Source organism: Hibiscus syriacus, unplaced genomic scaffold (assembly GCF_006381635.1).
Source record: "Hibiscus syriacus cultivar Baekdansim isolate YM2019G1 unplaced genomic scaffold, ASM638163v2 tig00113725_pilon, whole genome shotgun sequence".
Taxonomy (NCBI): Eukaryota; Viridiplantae; Streptophyta; class Magnoliopsida; order Malvales; family Malvaceae; genus Hibiscus; species Hibiscus syriacus.
In genome coordinates this window covers 5,139,945-5,152,517 of record NW_024063471.1, presented here as the reverse complement: position 1 = coordinate 5,152,517, position 12,573 = coordinate 5,139,945, and the positions used below count along the sequence as shown (strand labels likewise).

The window sequence follows — 12,573 nt, the reverse complement described above, 5'->3', positions numbered from 1 at the left end:
GACTTGTTAATGGTTGGATTTTATTTTTATTTCAATTCACAATTTAGTTATTTATTTATGATTAGCCAGGAATATGCAGAAATTAGGTGCAGACGCCAGGCAGAAACCACCACCTTTTGCACGTGCTTTTTTTATATTTAGAAATATTTCTTCAAATATTCAGCACATTATCCTCGAGTTCCGGACTCTGATCACTGCTTTCTCCAAACCCATACACCTCTCGTCCTAAAATTATTTTGCTTCAATATACTTTTATTTAAGGATGTGTTTAATAGCATGAAAATGAATCATAGAGATTTTCTTTTGTTTTTCGGTATTTGATTGTTGTAGTTGATTCTTATTAATGCAATTTATTATTATAATTTCTTTATATTTTTATCAAATGTTTTACGTTACGATTTTCAGTAAAATATTTTTGTTAAAATTTTGGAAGGAATAATACTTCTTATTAATTAAATGTATCAAGTCAATACAAATATATATACAAATTCAGCCTAACTAACTAACTAACTGCTAATTAGTTACAGAGAATAACAAACTTTCTACTTCTAACACTCCCCCTCAAGTTGGTGGGTAGAAGATATCCTTTACCCCCCAACTTGGATACAAGATATTCATATTGTTGTACTCCTAAGGCCTTAGTAAACAAATCAACCAATTGCTCTGAAGAATGCACAAATTATGTTTTGATGAGTCCCTCTTGTATCTTTTCTCTCACAAAGTGGCAATCAATTTCTATGTGCTTTGTGCGTTCATGATACACTGGATTTGCTGCAATCTAAAGAACAGCCTTGTTATCATAATACAACTTGATTGGACATTTATTTTCTAACCCAAGCTCATTAGCTAAGCCATTTAACCAAGTCAGTTCTGCTGCAGTAGTTGCCATGCTTCTGTACTCTGCTTCAGCAGAAGATCTGGCCACATTATTTTGCTTCTTAGATTTTCATGAAATCAATGAACTCCCAAGCTTGATGCAGAAACCAGAAACAAACTTCCTTGAATTAAGACATGCTGCCCAGTCTGAATCACAAAATGCCTTAAGTTCACATCTACTACTTGAATCCATCAGAATTTCTTGACCATGATTCCTTTTGATATACCTCACTATCCTCAATGATGATTGCAAATGAGATTCTTTTGGTTGTTGCATGAACTGACTTAAGTGATGTATAACAAAACATATATCTGGTCTGGTATGTGTGAGGTAAATTAGCCTTCCAATGAGCCTTTGAAAAACACTCTTGTCTACTAGTAACTTTTCATCAACTCCATTACTCTCTTTAGTGCTTAACTCATCATATTCTGTTGTGGTGAGCCTTGCATTTTGCTCAAGAGGTGTCTTTGCTGGTTTTGAGCCGCTTACACCTGTTTCCTCAATCAATTCAAGGGCATACTTGCGCTGATTGATTAAAATTCCTTCTTTTGATCTCATAACCTCGAGACCCAAAAAATACTTTAACTCACCAAGGTCCTTCATCTTAAATTTCTTGTTCATAAGATTTTTTAAGTCATCAATCAAACAATTATCATTTCCAGTGATCAACAAATCATCAACATAGATCAACAAAACTACAATCTTGTCATCCTTCTTCATTGTGAAAAAAGAATAATCAAACTTACTTTGTTCATAACCAGCCCCTAAAAGAGCCTCAGTTAGCTTCAAATTCCATTGTCTGGATGCTTGTTTCAACCCATAAAGGGATTTTTTCAGTCTACACACCTTATTCTCCCCCTAACTGCAAAAACCAGGTGGAAGTTCCATATATACCTCCTCAAACAAATCACCTTGCAAGAAGGCATTATATACATCAAGTTAAAACAAAGGCCAACCATAAACAGAAGCTATGGCGAGAAGAAATCGAACAGTAACCATTTTGACCACTGGTGAGAAGGTATCCACATAATCCACACCCTCTCTTTGACTATAACCCTTGGCCACCAATCGAGCTTTAAATATATCTATAGCACCAGCCGCATTGCACTTAACTCTATAAACCCATTTACATCCAATAGGAACTTTTCCCTTAGGTAAAGGAACAACTGACCAGGTTTTATTTGTTTCAAGGGCAAAAATTTCATCCTTCATAGCTTTTACCCATTTAGGATAGTGAATGGCCTCATGATAGGAGTGAGGCTCAACAGGATGTGAAATAGAGGAAATGAAGGATTGTGTAGCAGCAGGAAGATGAACATAAGAAACAAAATTTGAAATAGGATAGGTAGAAGTTGAAACAGAATTGCAAACAAAATCATTCAACCATTGGGGTTGTTTAGAAATCCTAGTAGACTTCCTAACCAAAACTGGAGCTACTGAATCTATTGAAGATGCTAACTGTTGTGATGATTGCCCAGTGTCAGATGTAGAATAAGGAGCAGAATCAGAAGGGACCGTATGAGTAGTTTGTTGACCAAAAGAAAGAACCAAAAACTCAGAATCAGGAATGATAGGAGTGGACGGAAAAAAAAGACTCTATTTGAGTGGGAAAAGGAAATGGAAATATCTCCTCATGAAAAACAACGTCACTATTAACAAAGAATTTTTTAGAAGTAAGATCAAACAAGAGATACCCTTTTTGAGTATTAGAGTATCCCATTAGAACAGAAGGTAAGGCCCTATGGGCAAATTTATCATTTGGTTTGACATTAGTGGCATAACACAGGCAACCAAAAACTCTAAGAATGGACAAATCAAGGGGATTGTGATAAAGCATTTCATAAGGAGTTTTCCACTGTAAAACAGAAGAAGGAAGTCTGTTTATGATGAAACATGTTGTTAAAACACATTCACCCCAAAATTTAATTGGCACTTTTGATTGAAAACGTAAAGCTTTAGCTACTTTTAAAAGATTCCTATGCTTTCTTTCTGCAATTCCATTTTGCTGTGGAGTTTGAACACAGGAACTTTGATGTAAACACCAAGAGTTGAGAAAAAAGGAGTACAATGAGAGTTGAAAAATTTTGTACCATTGTCACTTCTAACAATCTTAGTGACAGAAGAAAACTGAGTAGAAGCAAAGGAGATAAATTGTTTAAGGAACAAAACATCATCATTCTTAACTCTCAAGAGGTAAACCCAAGTCATTCTGGTGCAATCATCAACAATAGTCAGAAAGTATCTATGACCACTATGAGTGGAAATCCTATAAGGACCCCATAAGTCTATATGAATTAATTCAAAAGGTGTTGAGGATCTGGTAAAACTAATAGGAAATGGCAGCCTGGTTTGTTTAGCTAAAGGACAAATATCACAAGAATGGATAATATTTAAATCAAGTTTATCATAAACATAAGGAGATAATTTGCGCATAGATGAAACAGAAGCATGCCCAAATCTAGCATGCCAAATACCAATTTTATTAGAAATGGAAACAATTGGAATAGAACAAGCAGAAGCAACATGCTCAGAACGAACTAAAGAATCAGAAAACAAACCAGTAGCTCATTTAGACTCAAAAATATAAAGGCATTAAATCTTCTACCAATCCCCTTGATCATGCCAGTGCAAAGATCCTGTAAGATGCAAATGTCAGGATAGAAAGAAACAATACAAGCATGATCTTTAGCAAGCCAAGAGACAGAGATCAAATTGTGAGAGAAGCTAGGAACAAACAAGACACTAGAAAGAACTAAATCAGAGTTTAACCTAAGAACCTATATGTGATACTAGTTCAATTTGGCCATTTGGTAGATGAACATAACGAGGGGAAGAACATGAAACAGGAAATTGTAAACCCTTGAAAACAGATAAAATATGGTCAGTGGCACCAGTATCAATAATCCAGCGAATGCACAAGCCATTAGAAGCAGGTAAACCATAATTAACAGTACCTACAAGATTCACACTGGAATCTGGAGCTGGATTCTTACTTAACAAACTGAGAATTTGATTGTATTGCTCAGTAGTAAACGCAGGCACAGTCGAAATAGAAGAAGAAACCATCGATTCAGTTGCAGTCTCTCCATCAGCAGTGTGCACCGAAGTAACTGCCATGGCAGCTTGAGGAGTCTTCTTTCGACTGAACTTGAAATCCGGCGGAAAACCAATAAGGCGATAACAGCGATCACGACTATGGTCTTTGACCTTGCAATACTCACAGGTGCCAGTAAATCGCCTTCTATCACTCCCTTTAGAAATAGCCGAGAGCATTACAGAGGATTCGATGGGTGCACTACTCAGCTGAATTCGGTGAGATTCCTCCTGAATGATCATTGAATACGCCTGATTAACAGTGGGAAGTGGCTTTATAATGAGAATTTGGCTCCGAATGGCAGAGTAAGTCTCATTAAGACCCATCAGAAATTAAAAAAGACGTTGTTGTGCCACATGATCAGAGTTCTGTCGTGAAACCTCACACTCACAGAAAGAATAAGGGACAAAAGAAGTGTACTCGTCCCACAAGAGCTTGAGACGAGTAAAATACACCGAGACTGAAGAGTCACCTTGAATAAGTGTAGCAATAAAACGATGCAGAAAAAAAAACTCTAGAACCGTCAACTTTATCAAACCTTTCCTTGAGATCTCTCCAAACATCTGCTACATTCGAGGAAAAGACGATCCCAGCTGACAAATCTTGACTTACAGAGTTCAAGATCCACGAGAGCACAAGAGCATTGCATCGTTCCCACTGAGGCTGCAACGGTTCGTCATAATCCTCTCTTCGACAGGTTCCATCCACGAAACCAAGCTTGTTCTTGGCGAGGAGCGCAATACGCATTGATCTACTCCAGATAACATAATTTTCGTAGCCCGTGAGTTGATGCGAGACCAATTGGATACCAGGCGTATCTGAAGGATGCAAAAATATGGGATGATTGGAATCAATAGGGAAAGCCATGAACCTTAGCAAAGGATGGGAATCTGATTTGGGAGAAAGCGATGGAAGCAAGAAAGCGGGCCTTAGTGCTCAGCGAAAGATGGGCCACACAGAAGACCCAAAAATGAAAAACCTGTAAACTGATACCATGTTAAAATTTTGGAATGAATAATACTTCTTATTAATTAAATGTATCAAGTCAATACAAATATATATACAAATTCAGCCTAACTAACTAACTGCTAATTAGTTACGGAGAATAACAAACTTTCTACTTCTAACAATTTTTTATTTTAAAATATAAACATACAAAATAATATTATTTTAGATATTTAATATTAATATGATACCTTTTTATAAATAATTTTTATGAAAATTTACCAATCAATATAAGATGATTTACATAACACCAAAAATTATTTTTAACAAAATATAATTTATTTTACAATCATTTTTTAAAAAACTAATTATAATATCAAAACGGACTCTAAATTTAAAATATTAAACTTAATCAGTCATAATTTTTACATAATTTTAAAATCATTTAATAATTACTAAAATTAAAATGATATAATATAAATTTGTTTGAATTGTTCAAATAATATGTGTCATTGACTAAAACGGGTGGGGTTACATTTTTCCAATGTTACATTAAAGATGTGTATATGATGAAAGCATAGACAAGGACAGGGGAGGGGACCAATAATTTAGTCATTTCCCAAGAGGAGCCCCCCCAACACCAAAAAAAAAAATCTCCAACACCGCAGCCGGCAATTTTAATCCAAGTTGCAGCCGGCACCAGTTCAAAATATCCTGTCTTTTACTCTAATTGTTAGCTGGGGTGTTTGTTCTAGGAATCCAAAAGAAAATGGCTCAATCAGGTAAACAAAGCAACACTCTCTTTTCAACTCTTTGGATCTCTCTCTTTACTGTTTGAAGATAGATTAAATCTGATTTTAGGGCTTTAATAATGATTATCTCAGGTTATGATGTTAATAGCTTATTTCGAGAAGCTCAATCCCGGTGGTTGAAGCCGGCAGAAGTTCTGTTTATCCTACAAAATCATGAAAAATATGAACTCACGGATGCGCCGCCTCAAAAGCCAACAAGTAAATCGTTTTCAACTTTTTCATTTTAAATTTCGTTAAAATCGCCATTTTTAATTAGTATTTTTGACGTGTTTTAGGTGGCTCTTTGTATCTTTTCAACAAGAGGGTTCTTCGTTTCTTTCGTAAAGATGGTCACAGTTGGCGTAAAAAGAAGGATGGAAAAGCTGTCGGTGAAGCCCATGAAAGGCTTAAGGTTTCCTCAGATTCTCCCTTTCAAATTTGTGAAAAAAAATGTGTGTTTTTTGGTTATTTAGAAAATGAAGGAGCCCCCTGGAAATTCTGGGAACTTATCATATTGTTGAAATATTATCTAATTGATTCGTTTGAAATGAGCTATGTTTTGTTAAATGTTGAATCCATTTTGATTGTTCTAATATCAATGGAGCTCTGAGAATTGCAATGTATTATATGCATGATCAGGTTGGAAATGCAGAAACTCTCAATTGTTACTATGCCCATGGCGAGCAGAACCCCACTTTTCAGAGACGTAGCTATTGGATGCTGGACCCGTAAGTTTGCTTCGTAGTCTATTTATTTATCGAACTTTGTCGCTGTACATATATGAAATATTTGCTAATAGTTTAGTACTCTGGCAGGGCATATGAGCATATTGTTCTTGTTCATTATAGAGAGACAAATGAGGTATTTCACACCATCCCTTTATGAATTTATCCATTTGAGCCCCGTGTGCTTTCTCTAAGCTAGGTTTCTGAGCATTTTTGGTTTAATTTACTTACTCTGTGGCTGATAGTGTCTGTTATGAATTCATGCCGTTCAGCATGAGAATTTAACATACTTTTAACTTCTAAACTAGTGTCATTCTTCATAATTGTATACAGGCCAAATCTACTCCGGCATCCATCGTGCAGTCACCAGTATCCTCCTCAATCTTAAGTACAAGTCCCAACTCTTATACTTCTCAAAATCCTGGATCCAACACTCTAGCCCATGATCTAGACGAAACATATCAGAACTTGTCTAGTCCCGGGTCTGTTGAAGTTAGCTCTGATATAGTTACTAGAGAAGCTTTAAAGAGGCTTGAGGAGCAGTTAAGTTTGACTGAGGACAGCTTCGAAGAGGTGAGTCCTTTCTGCAGCCTCAATGGGGATAGAGATGAGTCAAAATTTCTGGAATATGAAAGGGAGATTGCCAAGCCTGATCAACAAGCAGATCTATTGTATGAGCCTCGTGATGTTGCTCAAGGTTGCCTTCATTCTCAACCTGCTAGGGTCGAAAATTATTCAAATAGTTTCTCGCTGCTTTCCGATGGAGGTCTGTATATTTGTTATTTCTTTGGTCATAAAAAATGTCAAAATCAGTTTGTTGAAGTTGTCAATTTTTTATCTTTAGCAGTCGCATGAAGATGCTTTTGATTTGGTGGACTTAGAAGTAGGTTCTTAAATATTTGGTTAACTATCCAGAAAAAAGCAATTTGTTGAGGTGAAAGACGAACTTTTATCTCTTGATATTTCTTATAGTTTGAACTCACATACCCTTGAACCCTGGCCACGTCTATGGAAGGGCTGCCCAGCAACCAACGGCATTATCATTTGTGTAACCCTTTTTGCTCTTGCAGAGACTCAAACCCTTGTCATTTGAGGGAAAGAACAACATTGTTACCAAACAAGCCACAACCGATTTTTTCTCTCTTAATTTTTGTTGGTCAACTGCATTTATAAGTGCAGTATGCTGTTGTTTGTTTTTACATCATAAGGACATACAGTTATTGAGTTTAATGGCTAACCTCTGTTTCTGTTTCTGTTTTTCTTGATTGATTCTTAAATATGATGTATGTAATGAGGAAGCTGATGAGAGTTGCTACTATTTCTCTGTAGGTAATTATGGTGAACATTGTCAAGCATATAGCAAAGACAATTCAGATGGAAGTAAGGAATCTCTATATTGGAACAGTGTATTAGACTCATACACGAATCAATCAGGTGTTTACTCCCAGGTAAATACTTCTCTATGTGGCTCCGACTTTATTTTTCTCTAATTACTTATATTTGACACCTATGTCTGACACATTTTTCTACACGAGTTTGGAAATATGGTCGTCCAACTACATGGAAATACTTTAGAAAAAAATTAAACACACGTGTGTTCGATACATCCATATTTGACACACCCCCTGCATGATTGACAGTTTTTCTCATAAATATCAAAGAATGGCAAGTGTTTTACTATCTGCATGTTAATGGTCATGTACCGTATATTACTTGCCACAAGGTAAAAATTCTTGTCTGATCCAGCGAATTTGTTCCCAACCACATATTTCATTGCTCTACGAGCTTAAAGCAACAATACCTGAATAATAAGTTGTTGTATGCCCTTTTATGTGTATTCAATTCTCAATCACATTTTAGCCAAGGTTATATTGCAGTATCTGGGGTTCCCATGCCTACTGTAACTCCCCTTCTTAAACGTGGGTTCCTGACCAGTATGAGACCAATAATATTTTCCCCTGCTATAAGGAGAATTTGTTTGTCCTTAAACAGGGAAAGCCTTTATCTTCTTCAAGGAAAGAACAAGCCGAGCATCGGGAACAGTCTGGTTGGCTGAATTTCAACGCATCTAACTTCAACGACTGTATGATCTCCTGCTCTTGACAGTAATTTTGACACTAGAAATTCAAGTATCTAGTTTATTTTGTTAAGGTCTGACCTTTTCTTTCTCTGCCAGCTTCTGTATTTCAGCATCAAGAAGTTAAAAATGTTGAAATCCCTCCAGGTCTTGCTGCAGTACAAGATTTTGGAACTGTTTCCGATTTTGATAAGATATTAAACCAAGACAAAATTGGAATTCCTCTTGTAACAGGTCCAAGCTTAACTGTTCGACAGAAGCAGAAGTTCACAATTCAAGAAATTTCTCCGGAGTGGGGTTATACCAGTGAGGTTACGAAGGTGAGTCAAGGATTGCTTGTCACTGAAACTCTATTGTTTCGTGAGCTCCTTTGACTTTACTGTTTCTGTTAAAGCGTAAAATTTTTTAAAGTATAATTTCCACGTGTAGGTTATCATTGTTGGATCTTTTCTCTGTGATCCATCTGAATCCACCTGGGCATGTATGTTTGGTGAGACTGAAGTTCCTCTTGAGATCATTCAGGATGGTGTTATCTGTTGCAAAGCTCCTCCTCATCTTCCTGGGAAGGTCACACTCTGCATCACTAGCAGCAACAGAGAATCATGCAGTGAAATCAGAGAGTTCGAGTATAGAGTTAATACTAGTAGATGCTCTCAGTGTAATTTACCAAACACAGAAGCTTCTAAAAGTCCAGAAGAGCTATTGTTACTTGTCAGATTCGTACAGGTGCTTCTATCGGATTCCTCTTTGCAGAAAGACAGCATCGAGTCAGGAATAAATCTTCCAAGAAAGTTCAAAGCTGATGATGATTCATGGAATAATGCCATAGAGGCTCTTCTAATTGGGAGTGGGACTTCCTCTGGTACTGTTGATTGGCTTCTGCAAGAGCTTTTAAAGGACAAGTTGCAGCAATGGTTAGGCTCTAGATCCAATGAAACACTTGATCCGTCAGGCTGCACCAAGTCAAAGCAGGAGCAAGGAATAATACACATGGCTGCTGGATTGGGCTTTGAGTGGGCCTTAAATGCAATTTTAAACTCTGGAATCAGTATAAATTTCCGAGACATCAATGGGTGGACTGCGCTCCATTGGGCTGCTCGATTTGGAAGGTAATCAAGATTATAACTTTTAAAGACTAAAATTGCATTGATGAATCAAACTGATTAATTGTGTGAAATCCCCCACCCCCTCCCTCTTAAACAGAGAAAAAATGGTTGCTGCTCTTATAGCCTCCGGTGCTTCGTCTGGGGCTGTGACAGATCCTACCTCACAAGACCTGACTGGCCAAACTGCGGCCTCAATTGCTGCCTCCTGGGGACATAAAGGACTTGCAGGTTATCTTTCAGAGGTAGCTCTGACTAGTCATCTTTCATCCCTTACACTTGAAGAAAGTGAGCTTTCCAAAGGAACAGCTGCACTTCAGGCTGAAATGGCTGTGAATAGCATCTCAAAGGGGAGCTTTGCCAACAGTGAGGATCAGCTTTCACTTAAAGATACCTTGGCTGCTGTCCGAAATGCAGCTCAGGCCGCTGCACGTATACAAAATGCTTTCCGAGCACATTCTTTCAGGAAACGACAAGAGAAAGAAGTTGCTGCTGCTAGTTTAAATGACTACGGTATCTGTTCAGATGAAATTGAAGGTCTTCCAATTGTGCCAAAGCTAGCTTTTCGAAATTCCCGTGATTACAATTCAGCGGCTTTATCTATTCAGAAGAAATTTCGAGGTTGGAAAGGTCGCAAAGATTTTCTAGCGCTTCGCCGTAAAGTTGTAAAAATACAGGTATTAACATCCCAGTACTTCGCCCGAGAGTTGTACAAATATTCTTCTCCCCCCTTTCAAATCCTAGGTATCTGGTTGGTGTATAAGATGGAATGTTTCAAAATCCTTGACTTTGCCTTTTGTATCAGGCTCATGTGAGAGGTTATCAAGTCAGGAAGAATTACAGAGTAATCTGTTGGGCTGTTGGTGTTCTAGATAAGGTAGTACTGCGCTGGCGACGTAAAGGTGTTGGCTTGCGAGGTTTTCGAGGTGAACCAGATCCCATTGGTGAAAGTGAAGATGAGGACATCCTCAAAGTGTTCCGCAAGCAGAAAGTGGATGGAGCTGTTGATGAGGCTGTTTCACGCGTGTTGTCTATGGTTGATTCCCCGGATGCACGTCAACAATATCGCCGGATGCTTGAAAGATATCGTGAAGCTAAGGTAAGTAGACCGACTACTTTGAAAGATATGTTAATTGCTTTCAAACTTCTTTTGCAGTCGGATTATAATTCTGAATCTCTTCTATTGTTCTTTGCAGGCTAAACTGTCCAACACAAGTGAACAAGTAGAATCAACATCTATAGGTGATATTTATGATATGGAAAGTGACGATTTCTTCCAGTTCCAGTAGCACTTTGTGACATCACCTTAACTAACCTTCCACCTAAACCTGATTTGATAGTTTTCTAGAATTGTTGTATAATAGTCTGCATTTCACCTTAGTAATGGTGCTGTATATGCTTCTTGTAATGAGTAAATACTATACTTTTATCCATTTAAGATAGGGTTGACTCGGTATTATGACCAATAAATTTCCATAAAAAGTGACCATGCCTTCCTCTTATTTTCCCATATGTATGCAGGTACCAAAACCAACATCAGCAAAAGAAGAAAAATATTACTTGAACAATCTGCCCGTAACGTAGTAAATGGTATCGCCAACAAATAAATTTAATAATCGAACGTGTTACTAGGGAAAAGACACATTCAATCAATATTTGAAAAATTATGTTAATGGTTCAAATGAAAGACACGACTGACAAGTGTGTCTTTATGAGTATCTTAACTAGCAAACTACGTTTCGAAGTTTAATTATAGGGTTTTATGATTTTGATTTTAGGATTAAAACTAGAATTCATGGTTCAAGTTTTATTCATATGCTAATTAAATAAATATTAATATATAGTAAACTTGTTTTATATAAAATGAGATATATTAAGAATAATTTGATTTTAATAAAATTTCATGTTAAAAATATATCATTCAAATACAATGAATTATCTAAATATTACGGTCCATTTAGGGATGCTAAGTTGACCATTTTTTTTATTATGATCCGACCTTTTACAGTATCTACATCATTTTGGATTTCCAGACATTTTTCTTATATCAATATCATCATAAATCTTGATTGACGTCGAATAATTTTTTGGATCCCTATGTAATGAAGGCGCTAGTAGCACTGTAAGCCCAATGTCACCTGTTGCATTGTTTTTAGTATCTATTTTATGCCGTTGAATATTGTTCGTTGCAATGGAAAAAGACGGATCATATGGGGTATCAAGTTCTCTATGGAGTTGTTCCATGGATATAGTCATTTTTGCATGTGATAAGGTGATGTGATGGACACTTTATTTCAACAAGATCTAGACATCGCCATTAAGCAAGAAAAACTTACTGATATGGTGGAGAAAGATTAGAAAACAATCAATTGTATGGCATGCAATACGATTCGATTTTGTCCTTTTAGGGAGCAGAAGTACAATTACAAGAATGAGACTTATGTAAGTAAACTGTGAAAAGCATTAAAGGAAAATTTCCTAAAAAAGACTCTCAGAATCATCTTTGCATGAACAAAAGATTGTTCATATTTGATTATTACCCATCCACCTAATATAAATGAACACATCATTGTCTTTAATGAGTTAGTGTCAGAATTATTAGACATGGATGAAATTTTCAAAGACTAAGGTTTGACTTTAGTTGTTGTCATCAGTTCCAGATGAATTTGAGCACATTGAAACAACATTACTTCATGGAAAGAATCAAGTATGCTTTAAAGGTGTAACTGCTAGTTTGTATAGTTAGGAGATTAGAAAGAAAACCGAGGTAGAGAGAAAGTATAATGCAACATAGGCCATGGTGGCAAGAGGTCGCTCGAAAAGACAAAAGTCAAAGTGAAGAGGGAAATCAAAGTCAAAGTCCAAACTTGGTAAAGATGAATGTGCCTTTTGTCATGAGAAAGATCATTGGAAGAAAAATTGCTCAAAGATGAAGAAGAAAAGAAAAGCAGCTTCACCATC

The 12,573-nt window shown here is 36.6% G+C and overlaps 2 protein-coding genes across 4 annotated transcripts; one reads left to right on the top strand and one right to left on the bottom strand.

Annotated features, from left to right (window-relative positions):
• Positions 1 to 946: 946 nt before the first annotated feature.
• Positions 947 to 1,597, bottom strand: LOC120187633 (uncharacterized mitochondrial protein AtMg00810-like). Its single transcript, XM_039191312.1, has one exon. It carries the CDS (start codon positions 1,595 to 1,597, stop codon positions 947 to 949), a length of 651 nt encoding a protein of 216 aa, XP_039047243.1.
• Positions 1,598 to 5,555: 3,958 nt separating this feature from the next.
• Positions 5,556 to 11,050, top strand: LOC120187774 (calmodulin-binding transcription activator 4-like). 3 transcript variants are annotated; one of them, XM_039191405.1, is made up of 14 exons: positions 5,557 to 5,698; positions 5,801 to 5,926; positions 6,004 to 6,119; positions 6,347 to 6,435; positions 6,523 to 6,568; positions 6,766 to 7,198; positions 7,762 to 7,880; positions 8,425 to 8,515; positions 8,609 to 8,656; positions 8,744 to 8,829; positions 8,939 to 9,618; positions 9,713 to 10,289; positions 10,418 to 10,711; positions 10,809 to 11,050. In XM_039191405.1, the coding sequence occupies exons 1-14, from the start codon at positions 5,686 to 5,688 to the stop codon at positions 10,899 to 10,901; spliced, it is 2,811 nt and encodes a 936-aa protein (XP_039047336.1). In that variant the 5' UTR covers positions 5,557 to 5,685; the 3' UTR covers positions 10,902 to 11,050. The 3 variants fall into 3 exon arrangements, with proteins under 3 accessions (XP_039047334.1, XP_039047336.1, XP_039047335.1); XM_039191403.1 differs by having other exon boundaries at positions 5,556 to 5,698; positions 8,609 to 8,829; XM_039191404.1 differs by having other exon boundaries at positions 6,766 to 7,129; positions 8,609 to 8,829.
• The last annotated feature ends 1,523 nt before the right edge of the window (positions 11,051 to 12,573 follow it).

Excerpts from the sequence above, each read along its gene's own strand:
- LOC120187633 (XM_039191312.1), bottom strand. The coding sequence starts at position 1,597 with ATGAAGAAGGATGACAAGATTGTAGTTTTGTTGATCTATGTTGATGAT.
- LOC120187774 (XM_039191403.1), top strand. Across the intron at positions 6,436-6,522 it reads AGCTATTGGATGCTGGACCC|GGCATATGAGCATATTGTTC; the intron begins GTAAGTTTGCTT and ends GTACTCTGGCAG. Across the intron at positions 6,569-6,765 it reads ATTATAGAGAGACAAATGAG|GCCAAATCTACTCCGGCATC; the intron begins GTATTTCACACC and ends AATTGTATACAG.